Source organism: Pteropus medius, unplaced genomic scaffold, assembly GCF_902729225.1.
Source record: "Pteropus medius unplaced genomic scaffold, Ma_sr-lr_union100, whole genome shotgun sequence".
NCBI lineage: Eukaryota > Metazoa > Chordata > Mammalia > Chiroptera > Pteropodidae > Pteropus > Pteropus medius.
In genome coordinates this window covers 30,090-47,517 of record NW_024350925.1, presented here as the reverse complement: position 1 = coordinate 47,517, position 17,428 = coordinate 30,090, and the positions used below count along the sequence as shown (strand labels likewise).

At 40.1% G+C, this 17,428-nt stretch overlaps 1 protein-coding gene across 1 annotated transcript in view; it reads right to left on the bottom strand.

Moving 5' to 3' along the window:
- PHKA1 (phosphorylase kinase regulatory subunit alpha 1) overlaps positions 1-17,428 on the bottom strand; it is an 84,895-nt gene that overhangs the window by 38,144 nt on the left and 29,323 nt on the right. The window contains 6 exon segments of the mRNA XM_039841732.1: positions 2,382-2,541; positions 3,505-3,614; positions 8,607-8,741; positions 13,843-13,921; positions 14,799-14,906; positions 15,790-15,885. Coding sequence (XP_039697666.1) covers positions 2,382-2,541; positions 3,505-3,614; positions 8,607-8,741; positions 13,843-13,921; positions 14,799-14,906; positions 15,790-15,885 — 688 coding nt within the window.

Below are 17,428 nucleotides of genomic sequence, written 5' to 3'. Positions count from 1 at the left end.
AGAAGTACAAATCAGTAACTGATGGGTGGTCACGGGGATGGGGAGCACAGCACAGGGAATTCAGTTAGAATAACTATGATGACTAGGTGGAGGGCCACGGGAAGGGGGTCGTTTTATGAACTATATAGATGTCTAAGCAATGTACTGTATACTTGAAACTAAATTTTAAAAAATGAATCCTAGAAATAGTTTACATTTAAAATACTATCTAAAGAACATTTGTTTATAATTGATACATAAAGGAAGTGGCCATGATTATGGGCTGTAATCACTTAGAAATAAAGTGTTACCAAAAAAAACAAAAATCAACTTTGTGATTTAAATCTAGATGTTTAGTTCTCTTCTTCTTCCTGAGCTGTGTATTTCATCCCAATTACAGTCATGTGCCACTTAACGACAGGGACACATTCTGAGAAATGCATTATTAGATGATTTCTTTGTTGCACGAACATCTTACACACACCTGGATGGTATAGCCCACTACACACCTAGGCTGTAAGGTATGGCCTACTGCTCCCAGGCTATGAGCCTGTACAGCATGTTACTGTATAAAACAACATGGGATTAAATCAAGCCCAATAAAAATGATGTAATCAAGAGACGCAGTAAATACGACCTGTGTGAGGCTGCAGCTGGTGTAACATGACATACCATTTTACAGCAAACTTCTTTTATAAGTAGAAAGAGTGTAGTTTAAAATAATAACTAGTATAGTATAGTAAACACCTAATCTGGCCATTTACTATCATTATCAAGTATTATGCACTGTGCATAATTGTTTGTGCTATCTTTTTATACGACCGGCAGCACTATATACCTAGTCTCTAAATCATGGCATTATCTTGATTCATCTCTCAGATCTAGTTAGCCAACACCTGAGTTGGCAGGTATTATTTAAAATGAGTCTTGAATCCTTGTTTTCCACTCTATTTTTACTACCACCAATCCAGTGTATCTTCTCATCACCTCGTACCAGGGTTAGTTTCCTTGATATTGGATTCTCCTCAATAAAATGCATACTGTCACCAAACCAATATTCTCTAAACGTTGCTTTCATCATGTCGCTCCTTGCTCAAAACTTTTTGATAGTTTTAGACTTCTGAGAAAACCTGATTTAAATATCTCTGCTTATTTTGAAGGTTTTCATAATCTGATCCCCCCTTACTTACTCAATTTTGTTGATAATTACACTGTAACATGCAAGGCCCGCTCTATTCAGACTGGCCTTTTCTCTGTCCACTCAGAAGACAAGCTCGACCCTATCTCTAGGTCTCACTCCTGGTATTTTTTCCCTCAGCTGAGTATCTTTCCTTCTTCCCCACTCCCATATGGATGCTACTCATCCCCAAAACCTGAATAAATCCCACCTCTGTCAAGAAATGTTCTTTGACAACTTGATCACCTTCACTGGAAAATACTAATCTAATTGTTTAGTGCTTCTTTATCTACTGTCTTGAACTGTTTTCTATTTTTTTGTGTGTGTGTATTGGCTTTGACTCTCCAATTAGACTTGACACTTTCTAAAGACAATTCAGGGAACACAGTAGTTATTAAATGAGCACTTGTTAATTGTCTTAAATGAAGAAGAAAGACAACAAGAAAGACTACCCTACTTCTTCAACTCCTGTGCTTTTGAAGCACTTTAGAGATGCGAACAAAATCTCAAACAGTCTGTCTGGACTTTGAGTGATTTATGGCAAAGTATTCTTCTCTAATGAAAGGGAATCCTGTGTACTTTGGCAGTCCACACAGGCTTTTGGAAGTGACAGCAGAGATACAGAAAGGAAGCAGGGCTTCAGTATTGGCTGGAGTCCTCCAGGAAGTGAGAACAACAAAGCCTTTCACCCAGTTTCAACTAAGTAATGTCAGGAAGCCCGGCCAATAAAGGAAAGATAGACTGAAAGTCTTTTCACTTTCCCTGCTACATTTTACTGCTTTAGTTACAGAAGCCTTGGAAGGAGTCTGGGGATTTATCTATAAAATCTTGATGCTCTGCTAGTATAAGACAGATGCACAAGGTACTATGACTGTCTTTAAAATGAACTGTGTTAATAAAGTTTCTGCCAATTGACCTAGAAACCAATTATCTGAAGTAGCCTCCAACTAAGTTATTCCACTACATTCTTTGAATTATAGCTCGCAAACCACTTGACATATTCTTGTGCATTAGTTTATTTGTCACGTATTTATTCTAAAACATAAGCTCCATGAGAGTAGAAATCTCATGTTCATATATGCCCAGGACTTAGAAAAGCAGCTGACACTAAGCAGAGGCTAATAAATAACTACTGAGAGAATAAATGATACGTAGCTCCCCAGTGAGTCTAAGAGTTTGAAGGCCTAACAACATGCCTTACTCCAAATACACATTCATCCCTTGCCTCCAGTGACCTTACCAAGCATGGTGTGTGAGATGGGGAAGGTGATGGTGGGCTGGCCTGTCATCCTCCAGCGGCTACAGAGGTAGGAGAGGTCTGTTCTGAGCATTTCCACGATCATCTTGTTGTCTAGAGCCAGGTAGAACTGTTGCTGGTCTATAAACTAAGAAGAATAAAAGGAACAGCTCAGAATAATTAACTCATAACTATAAAATAATATTTTAAAGTAATCACATAGTCACAAGGATATATAACATGTCACAAAGGCAGCATTACCTCCAAACGTAATGCCTAATTCTTTCCAAAGTCTCTGGTGGTCTACTGGTACGTGTGATAATTTTTTGAGATTTTTTACAGTGTGTTATAGTTTACAAAGTGTTTTCAAGTACATAAGTTTATTTAATTCCGTAACAACCCAGTTAGGGCTTTTCTTCTTTTCATACATAAAAATTAAGGTCAAGAGACATTAAGTGGATTAGCCAAATTGTATGGCTAGCAAGTGGCAAGGTCAGAAAGAGAATGTATGGTCTATTCTTTTGTCTAGCCCTCAGCTGCACTATTTTGGATGTAAGATGACAAGTGGAGAGCTTAAGCTTTCTTTCCAGAAAACAGTTTCTCCTCCCCACACACACATAACAGGGCTGGCTACTGTAACGTGGCTAATAAAGGTCAAGCCAACAATGTGAACCGTCACGGTTAAAGCAGCACAGGCATTTGTGTTTAGAAGAGGACATGTAAGCTTTTCAAGGCCCCTCCCCTGAACAAAGAGAACACATAATTCGGTAGCTGAATAAAAAAGACTATTTTGTTTATAAAGGATAAATAGAAATACAGTCTTATTTTTAAATCTTGAAAGCAGTACTTTTTAGAGTACTGAAACATTGGCAAAATTCCTAGTCACTACTTTTGCAACACCCAGGATTACCCTCAGTAGCCGCAATCCCTCGGCATAGCTCTAGCTGCAAATTCAATTCAGTCCAGCTCAGCGAGTATTTACAGAGCAACTTAATATTTGCAAGGCCCAGGGAACTCCAACTTGTCCCAACTCCAGTAAATGCTTGATTTCTCTAGTGTTTCTCTTTGATTTTCACGCATCTCAATGCACAGTAAAGCTGATTCCACCCACCTGTGGCGTGAAGGTAAAAGTAGTTTTCCGAATGTCATAGAGTTTTGAAGTTCCAAGGACCCCCATGTGTCTGTAGGGCCGTCCACTGAGTTTCATTCTGCTGTTGCATCCTGAGACAGAATTGAGAAATGGTCAAGATATTTTTAGTGTGCAAATCCAATCAGCGAATATTTTTTATTAGTTTACAGTTCCTGATTGAACAAACTTGAGTTCTGTGTTTCAGTTAGGGTTGATGTCATGTTCAGGGACATACGAAGCATTATGAGACTATTAAGAACTTCGCCCTCTTATAAAGAAGCCACATCATCTACATGTGAGACAAGAAAGCACATAAAATTAACAGTCTATGAATGATGGAATTCTATTACCAAAATTTGAACACTGAATTTCCTTAAAGCCCATAAAAATGCAAATGGTACACTGATTTTCAAACTTATCAGTGTAAACTATGCCTCAACAAAGCTGAATAAAACCTCATAGGCTTAAAGATGGAACGCTAAACCGAAAAACAGAAATGAGTGTATCTTAATATCCTCCAGCAGCAGAGTCCTGAAACATTTTTATTCAATGGAACAATTCATTTTATCCAAGTAAGTCAAAATATTTCAATATTCTTGTGTCTGACATTTTGTGGGACGTGATACAATAAAATTCATGTGGCAGAGCAACATTTTTCAAAACTTTAGGAAGGGGGAAGACACACTGTCAACTACAAAAGGCATAATTTTAATAAAATTTAAGTAGAATATGTACACATTGTGTCTAAATATCGTGTACGTATATGTTTGAATGCACACTCATACACAGACTCTACCTGCTTTCCTCCAGTACAAGATATCTTTTTAGTTTAGCATTCTGAAATCTTAATCTATCTGATAATTGAGGTCTCAGTTGGATTTTTGTCTTTCAAAAGGCAAATTATTATATCAATACCTGTTACAATGAGGAAATAGACCTTTTACTCATATGTAGATTAAAAATTTACATTTCCTGTTCTTTTAACTGCCTGTTAGTTCCTTTGGCTGTTTTTCTTTTGTGCTGTCTTTCTCTTGCCTTTTAAGGAGTTCCTGTTCCTTAGGGATATTAATCCTTTGTCACATATACTGCAAATAATTTTTAGCTATGGTTTATCCTGTAGGTTCGTTTGTTTTTTCCATTCCAAACAGTTTTACTAAAAAAGAGTGTTTTCCCTTTATCCTACGAGACCTTTACACAAGCCCTACACTTTGAATCTGAACCGATTTTCTGGAAACCAGTATTACATTTTATTAGAAGAAACTGGGGTCCGGATTACAGGTGACCATTTACAGGCGTTCGACAAGTCCAAAGGAAAGAGAAACCAGCTCCAGCCTTCTGAACTTCTTTACCAGTGGCCTCTGCAGGGCTCCCTCACAGCCATCATTTCCCTATTTTCCTTTGCTGCTATTTTTGTAGTTTAGACGTTTGCGTGGTCTACTTTACCAAACAGGTTTAAAGTCACTCATTTCACGAACCATATTTAAAGGCATAGCAGTTACTGTCACATATCGGATGCACCCTAATCACATCTGAGTCAGCAGAGTCGTTCAGTTGTCCCTTGCACGTGTGTCCTTCCTGACTTCTGGTTTCAGCTTTCTTTCGAATCTTTCTGTCACTCGTGTGTCTCCCCCCAGCTCATTTCATCACTCCTTCAAAATATTTCTTCTTCTTCTGATTTCTCTTAAGATTCCTACCTCTATTTCAGGAACAAATGTACCTTTTTTGCAACTCGATTATCTCTTACTAAGCCACTCAACTACTGTACATCTCTGTTTGTTATCTGCAGTGTGGCAAAAAATAAAAACTATCAGAAGAGTAAAAGAGAGGTAATGAATAGGAAACGGGCAGTTTGGCACTGTTTTCTAACTGTCTGAATTACAGACCAGCACCAGGAGCTTTCCTAGTTGGATCCGTGTGGGGGGACGATGGCACCTGCGTTGATTTTTCTGCACAGCCGCCTTTTACTGTTTGTTTTATTTGAAACAAAAATCAAGTTTCCTCACTCAAAATATAGGCATAGAATGCGAGTTGTAGACAGTCTCATACCACTCTTTTTCAGGAACAAATGTACCTTTTTTGCAACTCAATTACCGTTGCCTAAGCCATTGTCACTCAGCTACTCTGCATCTGGGTTTGTTATCTACAGTGGGGCAAAAAAAAAAAAAAACTCAAGAGAGTGAAAGAGCGGCAATTAATAGGAAATAGCCAGTTTGATTGGCATCCTTTTCTAACTGCCTGAATTACAAAACAGCACCAGGAGCTTTCCTAGTTGGATCGGTCTGGGGGGGAAGATGGCAGCTGCATTGATTTTTCTCCATAGCTGCCTTTTACTGTTTCTGTTTTTATTTGAAAAAAAAAAATCAAGTTATCCGTACTCAAAATATAGGCATAGAATACAAGTTCTAGATATTCTCATACCAAAAGGGAGAAAATTAAAGGAAAAAATTTATCAATGGCCCCATACAATTTTGAAATCCACTGGGCAAACACCACTAGGTTTCAAGGAGTGGTAATAACACTTTGTGGCTCTGCCCTCTGAGCCCGAGACACCTCTCACTGGACCCAGGGGCCCTCCCTTGAAGTCGTCCTTCCTGTTTCTTGAAGGATAGTACTGGTCTGCAGCTGAGTGGTTTTATGAGCCTGCTTCCTGACTGCCCCACATCCTTCTTTTACCCTGTCCTCTGTTCTTTTCCACCCAAGTTGGCAGTGTTTCTACTAGTACAACATTCTCAACAACTTTGTGGATCTTACACGTACATCATGGGGGTTCAAGCCATTAAACAACAGGGTCCTCCCCAAGATCTTCCCCAGATAATCCCATCTTGATTCCTAGGGTTCTGCTGAGATGGCTGAGGGAGTCCATGAGACACTGACCTAATCCCTTCACATAGACCTCTTGGGTTAACAAATACTCTGATTTTGTATTGTAATGTTTCTGAAGCACTAGCAAAAGGCTGTCCAGCCACATACCCTTGACCTTTATTACAGGGCATGCTTTTCTGACAGCAGATCTAATTTTATCATCTTTTCCAATCTGGATAGCCTGGTAATTTCGGCAAGTCTTGGTTCTTTTCCCCTTAACTGTTCTTCCCTCAATTTATCTCTTCCGTCTTGCATTTTACTATAAGCAGCAAAAGCAAAAGGTAATGATTTCAATACTTTGCTTCCAAATCGCCTCAGTTAAATATCCAAGTTCATCACATAGTTCTGTTTTCCACATAACTAAATGACACAATTCAGCCAAGCTGTCTGTTACTAAAAACAAGGATCCTTTTCAAGTTTCCAATAACTTGTTCTTTCTGAACTCTCACCAACAATGCCTTTATAAAATCCATATTTCTATCAAAAGTTTTTTAAAGGCATTCTAGACTTTTCTATCAAGTTACTGTAGAGAGAAGGCAAGAGAACTAAAGGGTTAAATCAAGCTACATTCAGAGACTGCAATATGCTGATCAGCCTGGCAGCTAGGCCTGCAGAACAAAGGAAGATTCCTGCTGAGGTTGCTAACAACCCACTTCCCTGCACCATACCGGGGAAATAGGAAAACTGGATTCCCTATGGCTAAAACCACGGGGAACCTACCAGCAAGCTGTTAACGCTGCATGGCCACCTCCTCCCCCTCCCACTGTGTCCATATGAAAGGACACAGTAAACAGTCTTTAAACTATAACTCACAAGAACTGAAGAATGACATTCGCTGACTTCCGCGAACACTAGGGGTAGCTCTTTCTCTCTGTCCGTCTCCCTCAGGCTCTCTTTCCTCTGAGAGGACACCACGTGCCATGTGGACTGTCGCCCCTTTTCTAACAAACTTTCTTTTCGACCCTGACTTTGGCGTGTGCGTGGAATTCTTTCCACACTCGCCGCCAAGAACCCTTCTCTCAGTGCAAGGCCTGGTCTGTCCTCTCGGGGGAATTCGTTGGGCTTTGCATTGGTGTTACTCAAAATTCGTCCGGCCTCTCTCCATGACCCTCCATTTTAGATGTCTGTTAGAACATCGTCCGGCCTCTCTCCATGACCCGCCATTTTAGATGTCTGTTACAACATCGTCCCACTTCTCAGTACCAAAATCTGTATCACTTGCCTATTTCTGCTGTAACGAATTACGATAAACTCAGTAGCAAAAACAACACATACTCTTTTAGAGCTCTGCAGGGATGAAGGTCAAAAAGAGGCCTACAGACCTGAACACAAAGCCAAGATGGCCGCTCACAGCTGCATCACTACAATCTCTAGTTTCTGTTGTGTCGTCTCCTGCTTCCGCAATTTGATCTCCCTCTGCCTTCCTTTTATAGCACCGCTTGTGATTATACTTAACGACTACCTGGATAATACAGGATAATCCTCCTCAAGCTCATTAATTTAACGATACCTACAAAGCCTCTTTTGGCACATAATGTAATGTTTACAGGTTCCAAGAATTAGGACCTGGCTATCTTTGGGGACAATTATTCAGCCTTCCACAAGGGTATTTTAGACATTCTGTAAGTAATTTAATGTAAAATTTCTAATAACTTATATAAACTTATAATTCGTTTAATGTGTCTATCCTTAAGTTTAATATACAAAGTGAATAAAACTAAGTACCAATTAAAAATAATTATTACATTAAGAAGTAGAATTTTTTACACTGTCAATCATTTTATTATACAACAAAGTAAGCTTTGTGCAGTGGCAGTATCGTGCCCAATGAGGTTTATTAGAGGCGTAATTATTGCTAATTGAAACAACGAAGTATAAAAGACTTAAAAACAAGTTCCTTGGCTATTAATCTACATAAAATCTGCATGTATTCAAAATACAGGTCCCAAGAAAGAGGAGAACACGTTAGTTAAACACACACTTGGAATGAAGGTACAATATTGCCTGGTAACAGTCATGCCCTATGTACCAGAGAGTTCATAAAGCATACCGAAAATTATCAAGCATGCTCAGGACATATAGCATTATAAACTTAGATTGCAGAGACTCTAAATTCCTCCTCAGGTCCAGTTTAATAAAGCTATGAGATGAAAACAAACAATAAGGAAAGAAACCCATCTGCACCAAATGGGTAATTCTGGCAGGCTGCCCAATCTCCTCACCTAGGCTGGAGTAAATGTGGCTGAGGATACGCGCTGGTTGTACTCTGATGGGGTAGACCTCTGCAATGGTCTCCACATCGATTCCCTCGTCCTTCAAAATGGCCTTGATTTCTTCTGTCTCAGCCAGAATAGAAACTGCAGGAAAGAAAGATGTGGTTAACAGAAAATTTTATTTCTGTTAGTAAGAACCTAAAATTTCTCCAGTCACATAATTTCTTTTGAAGGGAAGAGAAAGGAAGGGGGAGAAAATGAACAATGATTGAGGAACCTTGATAAAGCAAGTACCATGGTAGATATGTCACAATATTATCTAAATGGAAAAGGAAGAAAGATCTCATGACTAGAGCACAAGATTCTCATTTTTGGCCACATATCCAAGTGTTCCTGGAGAATGCCACACTCTCTGTGTTTGGGATCCCACGTTGAAATAGGAAAGAAAGCTGATTCCCTAAGGCTCTTATACAGTTGTGCCCTTAAGACCAGGGCAAGATTACAGGGTAATAAAGAACACTCTAATGATAAGACTTGCTCTATAGCTAGAGAACGGTAGAAAGCAAGGTAAATAGGGAATAAGGAATTAGGTACCATAGCTCAAATTGTGTGTGGTTGTTTGCAGGCTAGAGGGATAAGTGATAGTACTTTTCTCAACTCAGAGGGTAGACAGCTCCCTTTTGCTCCTCTTACCTTCATGTCTTTGGAGTAGCAGTCATAGTCACAAGGCAGTGGCCAGGCCAGTGCCCTGACTCTTCCGCTTAGAGGCCAAGAATCTGAGAGGGGCCTCAGCTGGCTTGACACTAAGCACCAGGGACAAACATGCACCCTATTGTTGATCCTCTAGAGCTGCTAGAAAATGAAGGCACCACTTGGTTCATTCCAGCTTACCAGTGTTTTCTATGTTGAGTTTTTAAAGCAAAAGCCTAGTTAACAAAGTGATACTTTGCTTTCCGTTGCCATTATCTTTTCTGTATTTTTCTGTCTTGGGCAGATCATGGTGTTGCATTGCCATGGTCTAAGCAGGATATGGTGACTATAGAGGGCCCTAGATATAACTCCATCTTCATTACTTCTAATCAAAAACACGAAAAAGATAAAGATTCTCCAGGGAAATTGTACAGAGGAAGAATGATAACGAGCTGAGGAAAGTCCTGGGAAATACCTGTGGTCATCCTCATCTGTTCACTCACTAATAAACATTTAAAGCTCCTAAACAGATCAAGTGCTATGCTGGACACCAGGGTTACAGAGATGAATAAGTTACTCTCTTCTGTAGGAGCTCACAGTATAATGAACATGACACACAGATAAATGGATTCTAAAATAACCTGCTAGGTAATCAGAGGTATGCACAAAACATTACGAGATCACCAAACAGCGGCCCCTATCTAGTCTGGAGTGGGTAGGGAGTGGTTTCAGAAAAGGCTCCTGCAAGAGTTGATGTTTAAAAATAGAAATAGACCCATAGATACAGACAGCATTTTGATCGTTGCCAAATGGGAGGGGGATGGGGGGCTGGGTGAAAAAGGGAAAGGGATGAAGAGGTACAAATTGGTGGTTACAAAATAGTCATGGGGGATGTGAAGTACAAGGCAGGGAATATAGTCAATAATATTGTAATAGTCATGTGTACTGCCAGGTGGACACTAACTTATCGGACAGATCACTTCATAAGTTATGTAAACATCCAATCACTATGCTGTATACTTGAAACTTATATAGTATTGTATGTTGACAATACTTGAAAAATAAAGATTTTAAAAAAGAGTTGATGATTAAACTGAGTTTGAAAGAATGAATAAGTGAGCCAGGAGAAAAAAAGGGACTAGGAATGGAAAAGCCATTTTAGGTACAAGGTACAGAATGATCATAAAGCACAGAAATGAAAAAGAATGTGATAGTGTGGTGGGGAGGAACATGGGGGAACTAGGTACACTTTGATATTGCTGTAGCATGAAATGTCGAGTGGCAAAAAAAAAATCTGGAAAGGCACAGGGGGCAGTGTAGTCGGCAGCAGGAGAAGAGGGGAAAGGAGAGGAAAGTGAACAATGCTCTGGGGCCCCGGGAAGGCTTTCAACCCCAACACTTCAGATTTTTGTTTATTTTATGTTTTATAATACATTTCGAAAATGCTTATTTGGTGCCACCTATGCACCAAGCACTGACAAATGCTAGGGAAACAAAGGCAGACATGATCTCTAGAGAAAATGACACCAACGTTGCGCCCTGCCAGAGGTGAAAGGAAGGGAGACATTGTCCCAGATGGAAGAAACAGCATAGGTAAAGCTTCAAGGGCAACAGAGAACAAGGCAGATTAAGGAATTATAGAAAATTCTTTACAGCAGGAGCATGGAGTGAGAAGAGGCAAGAAAGAGTGACAAGAAAGGACAACTGGGAACAGGGTCAGGGACCAGATCAGAAGGAACCACGTTAAGGAGGCTGGTGATGGGAAGCCCCAGCAGAGTTGTCATCAGACTAATAAATTATACATATATGTATCTTAAAAATTTACTGCAGTAATGCAAGGGAAAGAGACTGATTACCTCGATTAGGATCATGACATTACCACTGGAGAGAACTAGATGATTTCCTAATTATTTAGGAAGTAAAGGAACAAGGACTTGTTAACTGGTTTCATGTAGGAGGTAAGAGAGGTGGAGATAGAGAATGATTCCCCAGGTATTTATTTGTGTAAGTGGGAGAATAGTGTGTTATTTAATAACGGAGGCACATAGGGAGAAGAGCAGGCAGGGGTGATGTAATAAGAAGAGGGTACAGCTGATTACTTTTTTTGGACACGTTGAGTTTAAAATGCATGTAAGACTTCCAAGTGGGGCTGTCTTCAGGGACACTGATATAGATTAAGGAGTCATTAGCATAGAAAGAGATGATCTGGGTCAAGGAGAACACACAGAGAAGAGAGGAGGACCTAGAATACAACCTTTAGAGACTTCAACACATAAGAAATGGGCAGATGAAGAAAAGCCTGGGGGCGAGCGTGAGAGGGTTTCTGTCTCATGGCTTATGTTTCCTGTGTTACAGGAGGTGAGGGCATCTTCTGAGAGGGAAGAAATGAGGAGGTAGGAAGAGGGAAAATATTTGAAATAGGAGGACACAGAGAGCCAAGAACAAATATTCCAAGTAAGAAGACCAGGGAGCTATGGGCAGAACTCCCAGGAAGACCAACAGCCACGGGGCAAAGAGGAGGAGAAGCTCAGAATGAGAAAGAAAAGTACAAAATTTAGGTTGAAGGAGATCCAAGAAACTATGGCATCACAGAAGAGTTAAGAATTTCCAGAAAGATAAAAATAAAACAGAAATATCCACTAAGATATGGATTGAAAGCTATCTACTGAGTTTGGTAATAACTTAAGCAAAAGCATTTTCAGAGGAATAAGAAGCTAGACTGTAAAGGACTGCAGAATCAATGGAATATAAAGGGGAAGGCTGGATGAGAAACAAAGGATAGGATAACTAGAGAGAGATGAACATATCAATGGGCTAAAAATGCAAGACCAACAAAGAGAAAGAGTTTGAAGATTGCAGTAAAGAGCAATCTTCAGGAGGCTAGGGAAGAGGGTAGGATCAAACATCAGAAGGAAGACTTGGCCTTTAAGAGGAAAAGAAACACCTTTTCTTGGAGTGGAGAAAAGGAGGCCAGGATGGGTGGAGATCCTGATGGGCGCTTCAGAAACTGACAAAGATCGGAATATTAAGATTTTCCAGCATGAAGTTACAGGCCAAAAAGAAGGTTTACAGCACTACCACTCTGCTCACTTGTGTGATTTGTTTCTAGTAGATTTTAGTGGACCATGTGTAGGATCAGAAAATGCAGACTTTAAGACTGATCTGGGGCTATTATTTTTCTTCTGGGTGCAATAGTAGTATGGTGTACTGCTGATTAAGATATTTAGATAATAAACCAAGAGGTTGGGAATGGCAGACTACGAGAAAAGAGACATGAGTGCAACAGGAGAGATAAGAAAACGGAAATGTATGTACGTATGAGACTGCGATTTTTTGAAATGGAAGATATCTGAGGTGCTTCTAAAGTTTGGTCCTTGGTCCTCAAAGTGAGTGGCTAAAGTAGAGGTGGAGGGAAAGGTAATCAAGGTTATGGATATCCCAGAAATTTGAGGCTAAGATGTTTGAGGCCCCTTATTCCAATGCTGAAATCTAGCACTATGGCAGCAGTTGGGAAGAAGAGGAAGGCTGTGAGTTAAGCGTCAAAGTCTTCAACAAATGAATTCAACAGCCAGGAGATCAATATGGTCAGATGGCATTAGCCTCAAAGGAGAACAAGCTTCCTCACGACAGAGGAAGAATAATTGTCTTTTATATAATGTTTGCTCTATAAAGTGATGAGCAAAGACTACCTGTATGATGACACAGGATGCCAAGTAGAAGAAGGTTTAGAAAACACACAAGATTATTTTCCATATATAACCAAGCCTGAAGTCAAGTGACTGGAGACATTTCAGGGGAGCTTCACAGCAGGACTTAGTACCATATAGGATAGTGTTACTGGAGACTCAAAAATCACTTTGAGCTTTCTACCCTAGGAGACTAGGATAATAGTGATGTTACTGAAAGGGAAAACGAAGGTGGAAAGATCCACCTTTCTTGAGAGGAATAAAATGATGGGATGGAGACAAAGAGATCAGGTGTGCATTTGAAGGGGAAGTGGTAAAGATGTGTTATAGGTATTGGGACCAGAATTCTTAATACCTTTATGGAGCTCAGCCCACTGTTTTGCAGAGTAGAGACTTCAAAATTGAAGTTGATTGTTATGAACAGAAAAATAAACGTTAGGAGTACTCTCCAAAGAAGCAATAGTTGGAACCATGGAAGCAAATTTATTATAAAGGAGGCAGTTCTGGAAAACTGATACAGGGTGCAAACACAGAAAGACAAGAGTATGAGACTACACGATCCTTAGGAGCATATAGGAAGAAAGGACTACTAGCAAAAAAGCACAGAAGGAATGCTTAGAAGGCTCTGATATCATGACGATGAAAAGTATTTCCAGAAGTAAGGAGTGGTTAAGAGTGTCAAATAGCAATGCTTACTAAGCATTTATTCATGATTAAGATTAGTAGTAATTTTGAAACCAAACAGAACCGAGTTCATTCTATACTTTTTGAAGCCTAACGAAATATATGATAAAGAAAAAAGTCAACATTTACTGGCCAAACCAGATCTTTAATATGAAGTGTCTGCTGATGAGAATAAGAATACTTACCTTGAACCACAACATCTGGCTTCGGTACTGTAGAAAACCTACGATTCAGGGGATCGACTTCTCCAGGAGCTAAAAATCCCTAAAGAAAGATGATAAAAAGACAGGTTATTGTATCTCAAAAAAAACCTAATGTTTGAGGAGAAATAATATACCAGTGCCATAACCCGGTACCATGTACATCTGACACTCAGAGTGATGTAAATTATATCTCAATAGAACTGGAAAAACAAAACAAAAACAGCTGCAGGAAAGAGTCATTTATGAATAGGTCAAAAAGTCTGGCTCAGAAAAGAGAGTTAAGTCTACATCTCCCAGATCCTCCTGGAGCCGGGATGATAACTTACCATGACAAACTGTGATAGGGAAGTAGGTCTATCAGTAAATCTGGACAACTTTGAGAAAGAGAGGCCTTCTTATGTGCTCAAAATGTCACAAATTAGCTGGACAGAATGAAATTCCCAAGTGCCTATTGAAGAGCTGTATCAGCAGAATTTAATATATGAAACATTTAAAGAGTCCCTAAAAAACTATAATGTCCCCACTTGTCATGGGGCCTAAAATGATCTTTGCAGTTTATTCGATGAAATTATGAAAAATTATGTTGTTTGGAAAAGTTAGCACTTAGATCCATTAGCAGTCATTACTATGTAAGCGTGACTGAATTCGTGAGCAAGGCACTACGGGTGCTTTGAAAGGGAAAGGTCTCGGGCCTGACCCTGGAGCAGCTCCAACTACAGTGCCAAGGTAGGCAGCCGTGGGTGGCATGAAGGACATGCTTGCCAGGGTAAGAGATTTTTGTCAGGGACTGGCCGTGCTCCTACTCTAAGGACCTGGAGGAAAATCTGTAAATAAGGCAGGATACAAAAGGCAAAAGATTTAATGAGCTACTCACAAATCTGATTACTATGGTGAGCGAAGCAGGAAAACAGTGGAAGAGCCTTGAAGTTTCCCCTTACCTCTGCCATCAAGCTTCCCAGGATGTACAGAGACTGACCCCACATATGAGGCAACTTGCCCATGGGGACTCGGTCCACAGTGTGAGGATTTTGATATTCTTCATCCACCTACAATGAAAGACAGAGGCCAAAGGAAGGATGATGGAAGGTTTAAGGTGCTAGACAACAAAAACGCTGAATCTAGATTGTGGTTCACATTCTACAAAATGTCACACATGCAGCAATACACTGAAAAGCCAAGCAGTGTGACTGTAGCCCAGGGCAATGCTCCGCCAACCGTGTGTGGGTCCAGGTCAGCTACAGATGTTGTCCCCAGGCTGATCCTGGCTGCACAGCTGTGAGCAAAGGCCTGGAACCTGCATTTCCAACCAGCTCTCGGTAACGCTGCTGGTGCTGCCAGGAGCCTAACCCTCCCACCTGCGCCTGAATGGAAGAGCATGTCCTTCCCACGCTGATGCTCCTTCGCAACAGAAAAGAGGAACAATGCTCCTCCTGACTAGCATTTTGGGAAAATGGAGATCCATTTTCCAAGACTAATCTACTCTAACAATCGCAGATTACTGGCCTCAAAACAAAGAATGCCAAATCCCGCGAGTTCACATAGAGCATCCCTGTGTTTCTCCCCACTTATCTCCGTATTGTTCACAACCTCAAGGTTTGGCCTTTAAAAAAAATCAGTCTCTGAACAATTCACTTCATTTTTTAAAAGTATGGCCAACACGCAGCAAGGCAACACACGTGGAATGTGCACGTGCTGGTGAGTCGGAGGGTAAGTATACACTGGGCATGGCTCCGTTAAGGTCTGGTCTTACCCTGGTCTGCCGTGCCACAACCAGGACTGCTTTAAAAATGTGTTTTCGAGGAACAGAATTAGATTTTCATTGCCCTAAAGACAAACTTTTAGAACATTAAAATCCAAAGATGGTAAACATTCTTTGACTGAAACAAGGCCATCGTGCCAAGCTCCATGTCCCGACACCGTCCCACTGACCTTGTCAGGAGGGACACTGTAGAGCTCTGGCAGAAGTACAACTCCATTTTTGCCCTTGATGAGCACTTCTTCAAGAGCCTCTCTATATTCTTGAACCTGTGGGTGGAAGAACGGGAGAAAAACACTTCCTGAGCATTTCCTTTGCGGACCTAGGCCCCATTGCAAAGGAACCCATTCACCGAAGAAAAAGGAGCGGGACAGGCACTAGCATTTATTAACTGTTTACTGCAGGCCAGACGCTATGCTAAGAGTTCCATGAGCTTTCCCCATTGAATGCTAATAACCATCCTAGGAAGTATGTGTAATTACAGACATTTTATAAGGAAATTAAAGCTCGAAGAGGTTATGAACTTGTGGAAGATCACACAGCAAGTGCAAGGTTGAGCCCAGTTTTGAGTCTAAGACAGCTTGCCTCCAACGAGCCTATTTCCACCTACTACATAATGTCCTCACGATAGTTTCTTCACTTTACGCATACTGTCTTTTGAAATTGTATTTTACTTGGCAAATTAAGTTTCTATTATGGTCATGTCTTTTGTTCTCTTTCTCTGGTGTACACAGTGGCAGACGTGAGGGCCTGGGCGAGCTGCTGGGAACATGGGTGTACACATCCACAAGCACATTTCAGGTCTTTTTCAAGGTACAAGTGCCATAGATGCTGTGGTATTTATCTGTGTATTCCATAACTATTTAACATGTATAAAGCTGTGATACTGTTTTGATTAGGGTCTTATCATTTTGTATAGATTTCTGACCAACTTTTTAGGTGTTGTACCCGAACCCTATTTTCCCACAAGCCCTATAGCTTTTACCTGTCAAATATGCAGAGCATGGTGATTTTTTAGGAGCATATATGTCTCATTATAGCTGAACTGACTGTACCTTGCACTTACAACATGTCTCTGTGTGTGAAATGCAAAGAACTTTAGGGACATCTTCTTCCATGAATAGTGAAAAAGATTCTCATCACATGCACAGAGAAACCAAAGAAGTCAATGACAATACTTGGGCTACTCAATGGTCAGCAGTGAAGCCAAAAAAGAATCTAGGTCTTCCAAATCTTTCCACCGCCAACCCGAGTTAAAAAGAAAAAAAAAAGTTGAATGTGCATTATACTTCGTAGGCATATTTGATAAATAAATATTTTTTGAGCAAGCAAAGTTTTTCATAAACAATTTGGTAAAATTTGAGAAGAGCTGAGAAAAATGGTAGAAACAAAATAGGTGGTCAAAAATAGGATACTCTATAATTTACTAAAATTTACAGTAAAATAACACCTTGTGGACCCTGAAACTTTCATGTAACCCTATTATTTAAACTCATATTGGCAGATGATTAATGTTGGCCAGAGCACTCAAATTACACAAAACCGTATTTCATATAGCCAAGGATAAGTGGCTCCCAAATGCATTGGATTTATGTCCAAGTTTAGACCATAGCCAATTTGTAGAATGCCTGACACTAAACTTACTCAACTAAGTTCTCAATCTCACTATTTTCCAATGATGGTTTCTAAACTACTTTATTCATGTAGCTAAAAAAGCAATGGTGACCATCTCGGGGGTGAGGACAGAGTATGAGTGGATCGTTGGGTTTTTTATTTGTTTTGGTAGGGTTTTTTGGCTAAAGTGAGAACATT